The following is an 18,140-nucleotide window of genomic DNA, read 5'->3' as shown; positions in this document are numbered from 1 at the left end:
CAGTCGGATTCTAGTTATATTGAGCAAATTAGAGATTCAAAAACAAAAATTGCCAAAATTTATTTTTTAACTTACGTAATTGAAATTAAATTTGATAGTCTGCTTAACGAAAACTGACATTTTAAGCGAATAACAAAGTAAACTCAAAATATTATTTTAAATGATTCGCTTAAATAATTTCATATCATATTATCATTTCCACTAGAAATGAGTGTTAATAAACTTTGAAGAACAAGAAGCTTTAAACAAATCACAAATTTTTAAAAATCACAAATATTTCATTTTCAATTTAAAAACAATTTTTCAATTAATTGTCTCTAGCATTATTAACATTTCTACTATTGATGTAGGCTGATGATAAAAACTGTAGAATATTTAAAAGTTATTTATCAATAAAGGAAAGGCAAGTTATTATTTTCAAAACCTGTCGTTCTCTCAAAAAATTTTTTTGCATATTCTTTGTCATCGTTTCTAATGATTAAGTAATTAATCTTTACTGAATTGAATTATTGATTTAGCTTGGTAAATTATTAACAGAGTAAATTATCAATATACAGTATTTTCCTTTCTAGCAATATTTTTAAAATCTAATTAGAGATTGTTTTCAGTTAATCTGGAATATTTTGATTGCATAAATTTCTAGTTGTTGATTTCATAATCTATGTAAACTTCCCACATTACTTTATTATCAGTTAATTATATCATCTGCCTTGCTATTAATTTTTCGTATAGTAATTTTTTAGTATTAATAAAAACATAAAAGTAAACTGATGAATTCATTTTGATCAAACATTACTTTATTAGCAGTTAATTATATCATCTGTCTTGCTATTAATTTTTCGTACAGTGATTTTTTAGTATTAATAAAATTATAAAAATAAACTGATGAATTCATTTTGATCAAAATTGGAATAAAACTGAAAAAAATTCCGAATCAAAAGTACCGACACTCATAGTGCCGGTGCTTTTTACAGTAAAATCTATTTACCAGAACATGCTGTGGAACAAAAAATCTGATATATACCGTAATTTTACCGTAATAATTACAGAGAAATCGCTGAATCATTCTAATTAAATAATTACTGTACAAATTACATTATAATATTTTACGCTACTAATGCATTTTGCTGTAAAATGGATTTTACAGATGACACACCTAAAAAGCCCAGTTAATGCCATAATCCGGAAATTTTTACATTGTTGGTAATGCGACTGAAAAAATAGTCAAATAAATAAACATAATTAATAATTTGGTGAATAATTCTTTTTTCTTCTTTTTGTTTTTCCTCTAAAGCGTCTTTTTCTTAAAAATCTTAAATCATCATCATCATAATGCACACCAAGATTTCCGCTGTTTCCGTAAGGCGAATTTCTATATTTATAACGAGGTTTTCGTAAGGGAGGATTGTGAAGCTTTTGCATACCAGTCGGCAAAATAAGATGAGGTTTAGGATCTGGTTCAACTTCCTTTACAGCTTTCTGGAGTACAGCCTTAACCAGATTCTCGTCTTCCCCAAGGTATTTTAACGGCATATAACCCGTTGAATGAATTAAGATAGGTTTCCATGGAGATAATGCAACAGGTGTAGAAAACTTAAATCCGAGGTGTTTACTGCTATAACCTTGATTATCTTTGAAATTTTCGTTAGGGTGATCTTTGAAATTTTCGTTACGGTGATAATCTTCCTCATTGTTCCGTTCTTTTTTGTATCCATATCGATAACTTCGATAGTCATTCTCATCCTGGGAACTGTGGGTATCATGATGATTTTCTTCATCTGAATTACTGCGGGTATCTTCGTGCTTATAATTATTTTCCTCCAAAACTACAATTTTTGTTCTCATGAATCTGAAACAAAAAAGTGATGCGTTTAAAAATTTTAAAGACATACAAATAAAAAAATAGATGATTAATCTGCAATACAAAGACTGAGAAAGCTTTTATATTTTTAAGATGCGTTACTTAAAATGAGTTTTTTTTATAGATTCTATCTTTTCATTTATTTGTTTATTTTTTACTAGTTCGCTTATTTCATTCATTCATTAATTTCTTTTTCACTTTACATATTCGTTCGTAAAAAGAGTTATTTATTTCGATTCACATGGGAATAAACATAACTAACATTCGAAATTTGTAATCCTTTAAAATTAAAGAAGGAAAGAATCACATTAGATTGTTTTATATGTCTAAAAGCAATGAAAATTTTTTGGGGGTCATCCCTAATGATTAACCCACATAAAAAATTTTTAGATTGTGTAATATTAGTACCGATTAAGACTATATACATTTGAAAAGCGCAATTAAAAAAATACCTTGCGAAAGTTAATTTAAATATCATCTATAATTTAAATAATATCTACCTTAACAATATCATCTTTTAAAGAAGGGAATTTTGTTAGAATTTTCGTTGTTTCGAAAATCATATCGAGCATTCTACATTTTTGTTTTTTGATATATTATTTTTCCCTAATAAGTTATATATTATTGAAGGTTCACTTTTTAAATAGTATATTTGGTTTAATATAAGTTAAGTATGTTAAATATGATAAACGATTATTTACTAATTTTTAAACCGGAAGTTACCATTTTAAGGTTAATAAGTGTGTCCTGAATAGTGAGTTTCAACAGGAATTTTGGCCGGTTTATCAAGCATTTCCAAGAAACAGTGTAAAATAGAGATAATAGGGAGAAAAAAATTTGCACGTAAAACTAAGGCTTATTTAAGCTAAGCGCTTAATGTGGTACACGATAAGCTACACGTCTTAACATTTAAAAATAACTGTACGTGACAACATCATCGTAGTTGTCTCATATTTGACCCATTTGTTAGGGCAAATACGAGAGAAGGTTTTAATTCTTTTGATATTTTCACTTATGAAACATTCAAAAATTATATTTCATAAACAATTAGAAAAACTGAAGCACAAATTACAATATTAAAAAAAAAATTACCACAGATTCTATAGTTGCAAAACAACAGTGAAATTTGACAAATGTTAATCATATTAGCCTCGATTGTTCCCATGCATTTATTACATAGCTTGTGCTTTTCGAGACAAATATAATTGCTTGAATAAGTAAAATTCGCTAAAAAATAACCCAATTCCGGCATTTACGTTGAAACTATTCACACTTATATATAACTATATACTATAACTCATGTGGGGAGAGTAGTTGCAGACCATGTCAACCTTCATCTATGAAAAGGTACCCCAACATAGAGTCGAGTTAACATGTCTTATATACTAGTGAATTGTAGTTGTAATTTTGTAGTGGTAGATACGCTACAGTACTCCCCCACCAGAATTATAGCTATGATAGAATTCGATGAATGGATGCCACTAGTTGATTCATTGCTGGTTTGTGCGAAGCCGGGAGAGCTGTATTAAGATCACCGTATTTTTTTGAGTGCTGAATGTGAGAGGTGTATTAACTTNCAGTAGTAAACTCGGGCGTCTGATCGGGAATGATGTTTGAAGGGGCTTGTTGTTCAGAAATTTCTCTCTCTTTGTTCTCAATAACTTGAGTTGCCGCCTCGTAGAGTGTGCTGAAGTACTGCCGTGTTGTATTAGCTGGGTCATCTTTGTACTCTAGGGCAAGATCTCTTACGCTTTTGTATGAGTCCAAACTACGTGGATTGTTCTCAAGATTCTGAATTTGAGCTTTCACAATGAAGTAGGTCCGTGGTGGAAAATGTCTCATTGGGATGCCACTGTTCTCTAAAATAGAGTCAACCTCTCCGTAGGCAAGCTTGTATCGTTCGTTCGCATAATCGAATTCGCTGCGGGCGGACTAGAGTCGAGTTAACATGTCTTATATACTAGTGAATTGTAGTTGTAATTTTGTAGTGGTAGATACGCTACAACTCACATCAACTATTGATGATCAAATCTTTAGGTCTAGTAATTTTGATGACAATACAGAAAACAGAGGAGCTCCTGGGTGAAGGATTTGGACTTTCAAGCCAACTTTTACTGTGATGTAATCCACCAGGTAAAGTCATAAATATAAACTTAAATTATGTTAATGTTGCCATTATGTTCTTAGAAATTTTAAATGTCACAAATTAAAACACTCTCCTTTACGTTAAGTTCTCAACTTGGCTTCTGGTATTTAAAAGAGAGGACTTATAGGTATTGATGTGCGTTGGAGAACTAATTTCAAAAGAAAGTATTTTTGAAATTGATAACAATTTTCATTAAAAGTTATACTTACGCTTGTGGAACTACATTTGAATATTTGCTACTTTGTCCTGGTAAAAATAGAGGGCGCCATGGAATTTTCCAAGCATCAGAAATTGAGATCACAACCACAGAAGAAAGGACAAATATCGATAGCATTTTTCATCCAATTATCTTTTCTTGAACTAAAAAAAAAATAAGTTTAAATAAAATTAATTGAAGTGCTTTTTTTAGTAAGCAATTTTAATAAATCAATAAAATAACGTTGCTTTAAAGAGGACGTTACACGACGGGAGAAACTTCTCATCGCAAATTCTCTTTTGTCTCCAAAAAGCAATTAAAAAATTGTAATACAGAAAAGGGGAGTTCATACAAGTCTCGAGTAGTCCATGAAGTTTCAAATAATGAAAAAAGAAATTAAATATCAAAATGAAAATAAATTATGAGAGGACACGTTAGGATTACGCATTCTCTTCCAATAATTAGTTTGCGTTTTGATATTTAAAAAAAAAAATCCTTCAGCAATTGAAACTTTATGGCTTAAGTTTGTCTGCACTCACTTTTTATTTATTTATATTTTAAATTAGTTATGGAGGGGCAATGGAATCTGTGATGAAACGTTTCTCCCGCGGTGAAATATCTTTAAAAAATTTTTAAAAAAAAAGAAACTTTTTTTTAAAAATAATAAAAAAAAACTTTGTATTTTAAAAACGAATTATCAAAATCAGTAAATTATTGCTCAATTTACATTTAAAAAGTGGTAGAAAGAAAACTATAACACTTTTAGCCACGTTTTGCTCGAACACGGTTCACGTGCAGGGAAAGGGGACTTTTATTTGACTTGCCTGAATCTCACTCGGGCAGTGTATTTTCTTACACCAATCCACTGATTTGCCAGGAATCTTCAAATTTTTTTACTTCCTAAAAGATTACAATTTTCACTGAATATTTGTGAAAATTGAGAAAAAAAGTGGATAGTTTTTTGTATCAAAACTCTTAAAAAAAGAAGAGGAAAATGCCTCTATTTCAAGCAAGTTTTTATATTTCCTTGGTGGAACAGCTACCAAATCATCCCTTACTCATCCCCCTCAGAGTAAATATATGTCCTTATTGTTGACCGATGGGAAAAATTCTTGGTTTCAAATGTCACATCAAACAGAATAATAAAAAGATGAAAAAATAAATAAAAAAAATACAGCGAAACAGATAAAAAAATATACCATTAATGGAGAGAGAGGTAAACAATTTCCATTATTCGTTTTATTTTAATTTTAAAGCAATTTGAATCATGAAGTTAAAATTGTGAGTGCGAATTTTTGAATATGGCTCATGGGCTGCAATAGCTGCACAACTGAAATAAATCATGTTTTGAGATAAGTGGGTTTAAAGTGCTCATTGCTAAGAGAAATGCATAGGAATTCTTTAGTTTGCTTAAACGAAGATTACCTTCAAGTTGAATTATGAGTTGTGCTAGTATTGCTGCTGAAAAAAATGTGTACTTTCATATTTACACCTGTTCTTAGTCCAAAATGCGTGTTTTTTTAGTTGTGCCACTATTGCAGCCCATGAGCGATACATATATATATATAGATCTAAANAATGTTTAATTTAGTTTATGTTATATTGATGTTTGTGTTCATGAAATAAATATGCTTTAAGAGAAACCCGCATTTCGTACTCACTTCAGATTTAAAACTTTTATAAGAACAGGTTTGCTTCTCATAAGCAATGAATTATTTGAAAAATAATTTTTTCACTTGTTCAATGTTTTACGCTTTGCGAATTACTTCTTTCCAATTGTGCCACGAAATAAAAGAAGAATGGGTGACAGTTGGTGGCTCATAACAGAATATAATTATATCTTCATGTTTTAAAATATACCATACGAAAGTTTAATCTTTAAATAGAAATAAAAATGTAAGTATTCAAAAAATAAATGTTTTCTTTCTTCTATTTATCCCCGGTGAAATTTTCCTTCCAGTTTTATATTTTCTTCAGAAAAAGTCAATTTTAAGTAAAAACGCTTTATTTATCGGAAGTTAGTGAATGCAAAACTTATAACAATCTTGATCGCTGATTCGAAATCATATAATCGATTAGAATGCAGAATTGTTTAAAAAATAATAAGCTTATTTTTGGTCACAAGATAGCAAGAGAACAATACAATTACAGTGGTTAATTTTGTTTAACTTTATGTGGCTATTCTGAAGAAAATGCCAACCATCATAAAATTAAATTGAGAACGCCACTTATAAAAGTTTAAAAACTTTTTTTTAATTATTTCTCTTAAATTGTTGCATTATTTGGAATTCTGCACATTTTAAAACATTATATCTTACTTAAAAATAATCTGAAATGCATAAAAATGAAAAATAAGACTTCTTGCATTGAACGCGATTTGATATTTATAATATTATAGTATGATTCCCCTTGAAAGGATATCGTGTTTAATAGCAAGGACATTTACACAAGATTTCAATTCTTACAAATTTTCAGTGCGTTACGTCTTAATGATGCAACTTAAAATTAGAATTTTTTTATGTTCTGGTCAGAGAGTAGGTTTGTGGGTTTCTCAATTTATTAAATCAAATTTTTTATATCTATTTTTTTGCAAAAAGTATGTGTTGAAATTAAAATTCCTTTAAAAAAAAAACAAATTTCTATAAGTGGTAACCTGCTAAATAATAAAACCATGCTTATTAAAAACTAATTTTACGATAAAATTTTTAAATTGGTATGCATTTTCCAAAAACTCTCTTTAAGGTTTCCAGATTTTTTTTAACCAAATCAAATTGAAATTTTAATACCATATTAAAATTTCAAACTTATTAACTTATTTGCTACTTTTTTTTTTTGCCAGGTAGCCGTGTGAGTTTTCGTCTCTTGTTTTTATTGAGCCTTAGAGAAAGCAATCTGAACATGAGTCAGATATTTAATAAAAGTTGTGTTAAGGAAAGTATACATTTGTGAGTAAAGTTTTCGAATAAATAACTCAGCATTGTAATTATTTTTTTAGGAACCCTATTTAAAAAAATTCTCAGTGAGTACAAAATCTCAGTGAGTAAGGAGAAGTTAAAATAAAAATGTTGAAAGTGGGAAACAAAGATTTCTAAAAAGAAAAAAAAGAAAGAAAGAAAAACAATTGAAATAATTGAAGTGATGCATACCAATGATAAAACTCAAATCTCACTCAGTTTAATCTTTCTTTCGCTATCGTTTCGTGCGTAATAATATTTTGGCTTTGTGTGATATTTATTCGTTATAAATATTATAGAATGATAGGTTGGATAATACTTAGTGACTGTAAGTAGAAATTTCAAAGCATAGTTTATGTTTAGTTAAACTTAAAATTTATTTCTATAGAATACCTTTCTACCATTAAGTATCTTAATCTATTCTAATTTATTTTAGAATAAAAATTTAGATTTACATACTTTAAATATTTTTCAAAAATTATCTTTGCTACTGAAATGCTACAAAAAATTTCATACTTACATACGGCCTGTTTTCTCAAATCTACAAGATTTTTGATTCACAAACTTATCTAGATTCAAAATATTATCTAACCGCTTTCCTGATCATCCCTGGGTAGAATGTTTTGTAATTAATTACTATACCGAGAAATTTTGATTCGTTTTCAAATCTATATTTCAAATTTTTATTGTTAAATAAAATACAACGAAAAAACTTGGACGTAGCATTAACTGTCAATACGATTTGTTGTATCTTGTTTTTACTCGGGAAAATAAAACAATCGACTTTCATTTTGCAAGTCGTTAAATTTTGTTTTTCTTTTGCGTTATAACCACCGTAGAACAGTTAATCAGATTTTAAGTTTATGACTACCAATGTTCGACTACGTAGCCTTGTAATTTTGAGCCCAATCTAAAAGACAAGGGAACTCCTGGATCAAGTATTGGGAGGAAATTTGCCTTCGAGGAAGACTTTTTGGTGGAACAATCCTGCATTTACGTTATATGGAGGAGAAGAACATAAAAATCTGCCTCGGACAGCCTGACGACAAGGGAACTTTAATAACCTACCACCAGTCATCACTGAGAATTGAACCTGGAACGACTCATCGAGAGATGAGCACTCTATCCCCTGAGGCACTACGGCTCCGCTAAATTATGTTTGAGAGCTTCGATGACAGAATTCGACGTGTACTAGGCGCACAATACGTGAAATAAATAAATAAATAAATAAAAATAATGGACCACCCTGAATAACTTTTAGATCTAATGATCGGATCTTAGCGTTCTAGAACTCATTCTTAATGAATTAAGGGGGATCACTTCAAATGTGTTAATTAGTAAATGCAGACGATATTTTAAGTTATGAAAGACACAAAAGCATACTTTTTCTGAATAAACATGCCTTTTTTCGACGGATTTTGATTTCTGACACCCAAAATATAGGGGGAGCCGCAATTTGGGAAATATGCTTCCATAGTTTGATAAGGAGAGCAATCCGAAAATTATACTCCATCATGTTAATTTTACTTTTTGCGTATTTCATATCACGAGAAATTTTTAGGTGAATTGAAAAAAATTTGCGCTCAGTTATAAAATTCGTTTATCCAAAGATAATTCCATACAAAAAATAAACTTTAGTAAATATTTATTATTTTTTATTATTTTATTAAGAAATAGTGGAAATTTTTTTAATAGTAAGGCATACAATTTTTACGCCGTTTTAAAGTACGTAATTTTACATGGCAAAATACGAAATTTTATCGAAATTGGTTGTATAGTTCCTGAGAAATCGAATTTCAAGCATACGACTTTTTTAAAATTTTACTTCTTAGGAATTATTGAACCGATTTCGCACAAATTTTGTATTTTGTCATGTAAAATTGCATAATCTAAAATGATGTAAAAAATTTTATGCCTTACTATTCAAAATTTTTTTGATTCTTATTGTATAAAATGATAAAAAATAATAAATATTTACTACAATATATTTTTACGAATTTTACTCTTGTGTGCATAAATTTTTTAGTTTGCTTACAAATTTCTCTAGAAATGGCGAAGTACGCAAAATGTAAAATTAACATTAAGGGGTCAAAACTTTGAACTGTTCTCCTGATTGCCGCTTCCCCTATATTTTGGGGGTCAAGCTCCAAACTGTCAAAAAGAAAGGGCATATTTTTTCGGAGAAAGTACGTTTCTGTGACTGCTTTTGTACCTTAAAATATCGTCAGCATTTATTAATTAGCATACTTGAAATCAACTTCTCGAACCATTAAGATTGACTCCTAGAACGTGAAGATCCGATCATTAGATCCGATCATTAGCGCACTGTACATTAGTATTGCATTACCTTAGTACTAGCATATTAGTGTGTTTTGCCTCGTTGCCTGTACTGCAGTACGACTGAAAAAGGATTAAGTTGGAAAAAAAAGTTACGTTGGAAAAGTATTACAGGACTCATAGAGGTCGACCAAAACTTTAAAACTGGTCAAAATTCATACAATAATTGGCATTTAAAAATTGAACTTCGAATTTTCTTGATCACCACAAAGGTTTGGAGTCTTACTGCATATATCGAAGTCTGATACTAGATTTTATTTTATTTTATTTTATTTTATTTTACTACCGTTATTAAGCAGCCTACCCTATTTTAAGTTTATGACTACTAACCCAATCCGGAAGACAAGGGAACTCCTTTAACAAGTATTAGATGAAATTTGCAATCGTGGAGGTTTTCTGAGGGAATTAACCCACATTTGCGTTACGTGGTGAGGAAAACCACAAAAGCCTCATACGGTTAGTCTGACGACAAGACTCTAACCCATGATCTGCCATCTGCCACTGAGGATATTTTACATCTATGATGCCATGTTGTAATGGTTACGAAATTAGGAAAACTTCAAATTTCTTTGATGAATAGTTGGTTACCACTTGAACATTTTTTGCAGATTTTTGGGAGTCCTGGTATAATAAAGATAGCGAGTTTTTTCAGACAATGATTTTGATGAGGTGGACTATTAATAAAATGGAAGTTATTTTTCTATAAGTAGCTTTGTGCCTTAAGTGATTCGGGCGGTTAACGGACGGATTGCCCTGAAATAGTCTAAGATAACTCGGATAGTAAACTAAAAAATGTCTCACTTTTAAAATATTAAAAATTCAACTTCACTTATTTAACCCTTAATTGTGGGAAATTTCAGACGAACGTCAAATTATACATTTTGGATCGTGGATAGCACTCCCTAAATAATGAAATGTACTTAAGTTCTATGTCCCTTTAAGAATAGTGGTTGCTGAAAAAGGCTGTAATGTTCATAAGCAAAAAGTTTTGAAATATATTTTTTAAATAAATGGACTAAAACTGAGAACACTGCATCGGAAAGTTGAACCCCATATATCGTGTTTGTTTCAGTTTCTTATCTTTAATAATAGAATAGAAATATTAGGACTTTTTTTTAAATGTCTGGAAAGGATAACGGTTTATAACAAATACACTGTTTCTCAAGAGATCGAGGTTAAAATTTATCAGTTAGATAAAAACGTTTTATCACAGTCTATTGCAGGGGTCCCCAACCATATGCCCGCGGGCACCATGGCGCCCTTCGGTCGGTCTAGGTGTGCCCGCTGCTTGTGATGAAATATTTCAGTTTTCCATTTCCCCATAAAATGCTATGCAAATACATACATAAGTACGCTAGCTCAGTAAAGGTAAAGTTCNTTGAAAATTGTAATCATGATTACAAGTAATTGATTACTGTAATCAAAAAATGTAATCGATTACATTTTTGGCCAACTCTGGTATGTAGTGTGTATTATAACCTATGTCTATCAACTATAAATTTATCTTAAAAAAATAAATGGTGCCCGCCATTCGACCAATATTGTGATATTTGCTCTTAAGTACAAAAAGGTTGGGGACCCCTGGTCTATTGTGTTTCTATGTTGAAGTTTAGGAAATTAAGTTCACACTTTTTTAAATAAGATATGTTAAATAAGTCTTTTCACATTTATTTAAACTTATAACTTATTTATGTTGAATAACTTCTACCCCAAAGTATCTTAGTTTGCAATAACAGTTGCAGTTAACAATAAAAATTTAGAATTCTAAATTTGAAAACAAATCCAAAAATCTATTCTTTTTTTGTTTTATTAAAAGAAAGTATTTCTCCCCTCTTCAATTGAAGTAGTACTTTTAAATGAAATAAGGCATAAGATGACTTTTCTGCTACAAATTAGTCCACAGCCATAGATAAAAAAAGTAATTTTAGAAGCTATTTATGCAATTTAAAAGTTCCATAGATTTTTTTTTTCTCCTAAGTATGACAATATGTCTTATTTTATTTAATAACAGACGTTTAAAATGAAAAACATGTAACTGATTTTAAGAAATTAATATTGATATGATTCTAAAAATTGATTTTCCAAACAGAAAATTGATTTTTAATCTTTTTCATTAAACTAGAATTTCTAAACGAAATAAGGCATATCAAGGTCGCATTTCTGTAACAAACAATTATATAGCAATATATATATATATACAATCGACATACATTTTACATTGAAAGTCAACTGCAACGTTTCAAGACTTACTTCGAGTAGCATGTCGTCAGCATCCGCGCTTCTCATTGCTCTTCAAGATTACTGGTATAACTCGAGAGAAATTTATTCCTTTAAGACCTCGTAGCCAGTACAGTATCTAAAAAAGAACTAATTTGTACGTAGAAAAAAGTAATTTCACCTGTCATCCATTCTTACAGAAGCGCAACGGGGTACGTCTAAAGAGAAAAATAATAAAATAATAATAATAAAAAAAAACTAATTGTTTCATTTTCTCCTACTTGTCTGCTTTACTTGGTGATTAAAAATTTTTTAAGTTATTTTTTATTTAGGAAAAAAAATGTTTAAACTTGACCGATGTATCACAATGTTGTTAAGAAGGTTCCTCTTAAGGAAGAAAATGTCACTTTCAGTTTTCTCTAATTTTAGATTTCTGCTGGAGTGTAACAACACTTATTTGCAGTTTTTATTTTAACAGATTGCAACGATTTCTTACAAGGAAATGGACGATTACTTCATTTCTAGCCCATTTTTATTTTTATGTCACATTTATTCTAGTGTTTCTGTAACTCTCAATGATAAGCTTTGGGCTTCAAAACAAGCTCTGGTACAAGTTGCCTATGGAGAATAATTAGTTGATTGTTGGAAAGACAGTGTTTTGTAAATCAAAAATTCATGAGAAAATTTCTTAAAGATCCTATCGGCAGTTGTCAATAACAGCAACCCTTAATGATTGTGTCATATATTTTTCAATATTTTGAAACCTTATTTACCTTTTTTTAACTTTTAGCGACACATGTCATTTCTTTTAACAATTATCTTTAGAATAATTACTACAATTCACAAGATTTTTAACATTTACAATTGCATTTTTTTTTAAACATAGGATAAAACAAAATATTTCTAAAATGTTTGTTAGCAATTTAAATAAAATTTATAAAAGTTAATATTACCTCATAATTCTAGCTACTTGTTTTTTCTTCAATTTTATCCATTTAAATGTATTTGTTGGAGTAATCTACTATTACTTTATTCCTAACATTATTTTTCCTGATACAGATAAGTTCTTAATTCAAATTTTCCATTAAAATAACTGTTAAAAGTAACTTTAATAAAGAAAATTTAGTTTCCCATAATGAGTTGCAGCATCGGAGCATGTCCTATTTTTTTTAAAAAAAATACTATTCCCCTATAATTATAAAAATGTTTCAACATAAAATTTTAATTAAAAACTGCATTTAAAATCAAAATGAGTTCAAATGTATTATAAATGCGTGCTTACTGAGTAGCAAGAAATTTTATAGTATAAATTGCATTTACTTGAACTTAAATAAATGGGGGGGGGGGAATGGATTGAAGTCGAATATCTAACTCCTTTGTTTTGCTTCATATTGCATTTTTTAAAACAATTTTAAAGTTCTTTCTGGTCTTCCTGTTTTAATTTAATTATATATATATATATATATTTTCAGCGTACTCGCTTCAATATACATCACCAAATAACCACGACGTGGGTATTTGGTGAGTACCCCACACCAGGAAAAATTAGAGTGATGACAAACTTTTCTTAACACTGCTTAAAATTTCATAAAGTAAGCTTCCGATTATTTTTAAAAAGTCAGTTTGGAAGGTTTCACACCACAATAAATAATATGAAAATATTTTCAACAGATCTGAATACTACAAAGTATGCATATTTTTCAATTTAACTACTACTTTAAGGCAATACACCGACCATACTTGGGGCTCGTCATATCAGGTCTAATGAAATTAAATCATTTTATCAAACATCCTTCATACTTCAAAAGGAAACAGAATGGTTTCAATATAAAACATAATTTTTTAATTGTTTGATATATGAAATTTGTAATTAGAACTCGGCCCAATAAAGTTAAAAGTATATATTTTGTATTAACAGTTGTTGCAACAACGTTTTTGGTTTTCCTACTTCTATTAATAAATTAAATTTGTCTAGAAACTCATTAAGTTATTTATATACTTATACACACACTTTCGTTTTGTTTTCCTTGCAATGAACTTTTGAATATGAAACTAAATAATTTTCAATCGAAAGAAATTTAAATAGCAGATTTGACTTTTTTTTGCTTCAAATTTAAAAAAAAAAACTAAATTAAAGATGCTAGTGACGCAGGGAAAATTACAAATGGAAAAAATATCTGACCCAAAAAAAAAAAAAATGGGAGGGGGAAATAGTCATTTAGGGCACCACATAATTGTGGAACCTGTAGGGGAGAGTGGGGTCAATTGTAACAGGGTACGATTGTAACAGAGCAAATATTTCGAGTGTCGGGTTCTAGATTTGGTTCCTAGGTGGCGAACAAGGTGTATTTCATAAATCTACATGCACACCCCTGCTGGCAACTATTTTTATGTACTTTTGAAAGAGTTACATCACAAAAGATATTTTCACGCTACGTAAGTACTTTTTTTGGTATTAGAATATTATATTGTAACAAAGTAATTTTGTTTAAACAAATAAAAATTATTAACCGAATATGTAAGTGGACACCTTAATTAACATTTCAAAAAAAAAAAATTAGTTTTGTTAATTAACTAGCATTGTTTTTAACAAATGAAGCTGAAATGGCGTCTTGGGGACAATTGTAACAATAAGTAAAGGGACGATTGTAACAGCTGAAAATAAATAATCTTATGTTTACAAACCATTACTTAACTCTTTAAGAACCACCAATAGTTTCCTATATCATTTATATTATGTTGCATGTGCATTATTTTATTTGTCACCTTTCACAGCATAAATTAAAATTTTTAACCCCTTAAAGTTAAAAGTTTAACCCTTTAGGTCTCTGCTCATTATTATTTTTACTCCTAAAATATCACTACTATTTTGATCAATAAAAAAATATATCACAACTATGATAATATGTATAATTAACTATGTTTTAGTTGAATTTATGAACTGTTACAATTGACCCCGTAAGTGGGGACAATTGTAACAAGTGCACGACTGTCAAAAATTGTTAATAACTAAAGCCCGGAATTTAAGGCAATAAAAAATGCAAAAATAGGCAGGCAGAAAGGCATTTAAAAAGCTTAAAATAGGCACTTAAAAAAGGCACTTAAAATTGGAGTAAATGGTAGTTGGTAATGCCTAAAAGCCCATACAGGTATCCAAGGTATGAAAAAAGTTGCTAGAAGTATCCGGTATTCCTACATATTCATTTTACTCGACTGTCCTAGCAATAGTACAAAAAAAGTGGACATAATTGCACAAAAAAAAACCTCAACTGCGCAAGTGTGAAATAAAAATTGAAAACTCATACTTACAATAATAACAACTTGCCATGGTAGGAGATATGGTAAGTTCAACTGCAGTATCACCAGAAAGTACTTTTGCAATGTCCTTGATGCATTCAAAGTCTGTATTTGCAGAGATGACGTTTTCACATTTCTTCCTTATTCTGTCACCAGCTGGTCCAGGCACAGACATTAGTTCTTCAATAGTATTATCGAAAATCTTTAGTGACTCGGACAAAGACATATTTCTTTTTTCCATGTGTTCAATAGCTCCAGGGAGCTTCCCAAAATAAGTTGAAATAAAAGTCAGTTCATTTTTTATTTTAGAACTGCTAAGCAGACTTTTACTTCTTCTTATGGATATTGCCTATTCATCTGAAAAGCTGGTAAGGACTCGAGTAACTTCCTCAAAATTTGTGCTGTAGTATGAGACTGCTGAAATCCATGTTCCCCATCTAGTAAGGATCGGTTTAGGAGATAATTGAATGTCTGGTGCAATTTCTTTTTAACATTTGAACTCTTGAAGGGGCTTTCACAAATACTTTTTTCACACTAGAAACAAGCGAGTCTACCTCAGGATAGAGACCTCGTACTTCCTCTGCTATCCTGTGCAAGGCACGTTAGATGGATCATATTAGGAAATAAAACTTTTAAGGCATTTCCAGCTTTTTTCATATAGGTGGCTGCATCTGTAAGAAATAATAGCACTCTTTCATGCTCAGTAAAATTTGGCCAAAGTAAAGCCAGTGCATTAGTGAACAACTGTGCAATTGTAGTACTGTTAGTCTTTTGCAACTGTTCAGATGTCAACAAAAAGATTTGTTTTTCAAATTGGTCCATAGCACCAACAATAACATTCGCAACATATCGTTCAGTTACATCTGTCGTTTCATCTATAGATAGCCATATGTTTTTCGTTCCGATTTCATTTTGAATAGTTTTAAGAACTTCGGTGTAACAGTTATCTAAATAAGTTTTCCTTAAAGTTGATTCACAGGGCACACTTTGATTCGTATATTTTTGCAAAAAAGCTCGTATGCTTTTATTTTCAAGTTTCCACAGCGGAATGCCGGCATCTACAAATGATCTGCATAAATTCATTGCAAATTCCGATTTGCGAGAAGATAGTTGAAAACAGGTGGGAATCAGAGTCGGTGTTTTCCCATCTTTTTTATCTTTTGCTGTTTTATGCTTAGATGTCTCCAAGTGCTGAGATATAAAATTCTTCTTCTCAAAATTTACTGACTTCTCGCATGCCTTACAAAACAGAATGCTCCCATCAGTAGAAAACACATCCGACCCAAACTCTTTCACAAAACTGTCCAGTTTTTGGCTTGTGCAGGCTTTAGGCATTTTTGAAATAACTAGTACTAGAAAACTTTTTCGTGCTCCTGCTACAATGTGCTCAACCAGCTTGGTGAATTCGTTTTGTAGATATGAGAGCATACGAGTTATTCGATGGTGTAGGCTATATGAGCCGTAAGTATAAGAATATATTCTATTGGTTGTTAGTAAAAGTAACTCCTATTGACTGTAAGTAAAAATAACTCCAATTTTTTCACTCCCCTTCTCTCTCTTCTTGCAAAGCGCATCGGGCGAAGGTGACGCCACGTTTTCTGACGCCACGACGAAGGTGACGCCAAGAAGAGACGGAGAGGAAATATTAATAAGGCAAAAGGAATAAAGTCCTATTCTCTATAAATGCATTACAATACGTCGGATGACAGTCAACCATTTCTGTACTTCAAAATTTCTTCATTTTGCGTTTATGCTCGGTTAAAAGCACAAAAAGCTTTGCAGAAATTTTTTTAATTAGATAGAAATAGGCATTTGTGAACAAAAGGAAAGAAAAAGGCATTTTCAGAAGAAAACGTTTAAAAAAGGCAGAAAAGGGCATTTATGGCATTTTGCCTGAACTTCCGGGCTCTATTAATAACTGATATAATAACATTTAAAATAAGGTATTTATTTTTCTTTTCTAGTAGAGGATAGTCTACTTTACTCGTCTGTCAATTAATACTAATATTATATTGGAATTTTTGTCAGTTAAAAATAGTTAAGTAAAAAATGTTACAATTGACCCCACTCTCCCCTACTTATCAAACCAAGATAATTATGATAGATGTTTAAAGCCAGATCGGACAGGAACTAAACAGAGTGCATCATAACAATATTAGGTACTTAATGTGACGAAATGAAATAGTGTTAGAAACGATTGCAAAAATAAAGTTTAAATATTAATAAATTGAAGGAGAAAGGATGCTTCGGTGTCGATCGAGAGATACGACTTAACCTTTTAAGCTATCAGGGGACTAACAAAGAAAAAAAAATAGGTAAAAAAATAAAAAATAAAAATTACAGATGATGGATTTCTCCTGATGCAAATAAGATGAAAATACAAAAACAAAAAATAATTTGATTGAATTTTATAAAAATTTGTGTGCCCATCTACTACTGTGCCCATCTCAGTTGTCTTGACCTTGGGCTCTGGGGTGCAGGAGCAGATGTTCCGGTCNATATATATTGAAAAAAATAGGAATATTGAATTGACATCTCTCTTTTAACTTACTCATTTATCGACCCACTGAAGGGATGAAAGGCTGAGTCAACCTTGCCCGACCACAGGATCGAACCAGGGACTTGTGACACGACAGCGCGAAGCGCTACCGCTCAGCCATTTCTTAAAATAAAATATTTCTTAAAATACTTCTTAAAATAAAATAAAATTTCTTAAAATAAGGTAAACATTATAAGATTAATCTCTGAAACGAAGAAAAAATTTAAGAAATAAGCGTAAAAGAAAGCTATTTTCAGAATCTAGCAAAATATTCAAAATAAATTCATATCTATTAACAAAATAATAAAAAAAATTTGCGTACTTTTGATGAAGAAAATTTGTGATCGGTTGGTGATTGACTAATAATTTTTTAATCCCCAATCGTTTTATTTTGTCGCCCAGTAGGTAATGGGGACCTTTAGTTTTACATTAAATTGAGTGATTTACTTATTTAGACAACAAAGGTCGAGTCAACATGGCATTTGCAATTTGCAGGATGTTTCACAATTACCGCTCTTAATATTTTCTTAGAATGTCTCTTAATATTTTCTTTCTCTTTTCGTTTGAAAACTTAATTCCCAAATAATATATAC

General features: G+C 30.3%; 2 protein-coding genes across 4 annotated transcripts in view; one reads left to right on the top strand and one right to left on the bottom strand.

Annotated features, from left to right (window-relative positions):
• Positions 1-18,140, top strand: part of LOC107456278 (cytosolic carboxypeptidase 1) — a 169,935-nt gene that overhangs the window by 87,616 nt on the left and 64,179 nt on the right. Inside the window, exon 1 of one of the 3 annotated variants that reach the window (XM_043039430.2) lies at positions 7,420-7,485. The exons of 1 other annotated variant lie outside the window; for it this stretch is intronic. The gene's annotated coding sequence lies outside the window, so the exon portion shown is untranslated. Of the gene's footprint in view, positions 1-7,419; positions 7,486-18,140 lie in introns of those variants that run through there. One more of the 3 variants, XM_071178729.1, reaches the window with a different exon arrangement.
• LOC107456295 (uncharacterized) lies at positions 1,110-7,804 on the bottom strand. The gene is made up of 3 exons (XM_016074130.4): positions 7,678-7,804; positions 4,217-4,367; positions 1,110-1,849 (listed from the first exon to the last, which is right to left on the bottom strand). The coding sequence occupies exons 2-3, from the start codon at positions 4,339-4,341 to the stop codon at positions 1,243-1,245; spliced, it is 732 nt and encodes a 243-aa protein (XP_015929616.2). The 5' UTR covers positions 4,342-4,367; positions 7,678-7,804; the 3' UTR covers positions 1,110-1,242.

This window comes from Parasteatoda tepidariorum, chromosome 3 (assembly GCF_043381705.1).
Source record: "Parasteatoda tepidariorum isolate YZ-2023 chromosome 3, CAS_Ptep_4.0, whole genome shotgun sequence".
Lineage (NCBI taxonomy): Eukaryota > Metazoa > Arthropoda > Arachnida > Araneae > Theridiidae > Parasteatoda > Parasteatoda tepidariorum.
The sequence above is the reverse complement of the archived record's forward strand: the minus strand, read 5'-3'. Positions and strand labels throughout refer to the sequence as shown.

What these genes read in the sequence shown, in the direction of transcription:
- LOC107456295 (XM_016074130.4), bottom strand. Translation starts at nt 4,341, where the DNA reads ATGCTATCGATATTTGTCCTTTCTTCTGTGGTTGTGATCTCAATTTCT. An exon ending in TCAAATGTAGTTCCACAAGC is followed by an intron (nt 1,850 to 4,216) that starts GTAAGTATAACT and finishes TTTTTGTTTCAG; the next exon opens with ATTCATGAGAACAAAAATTG.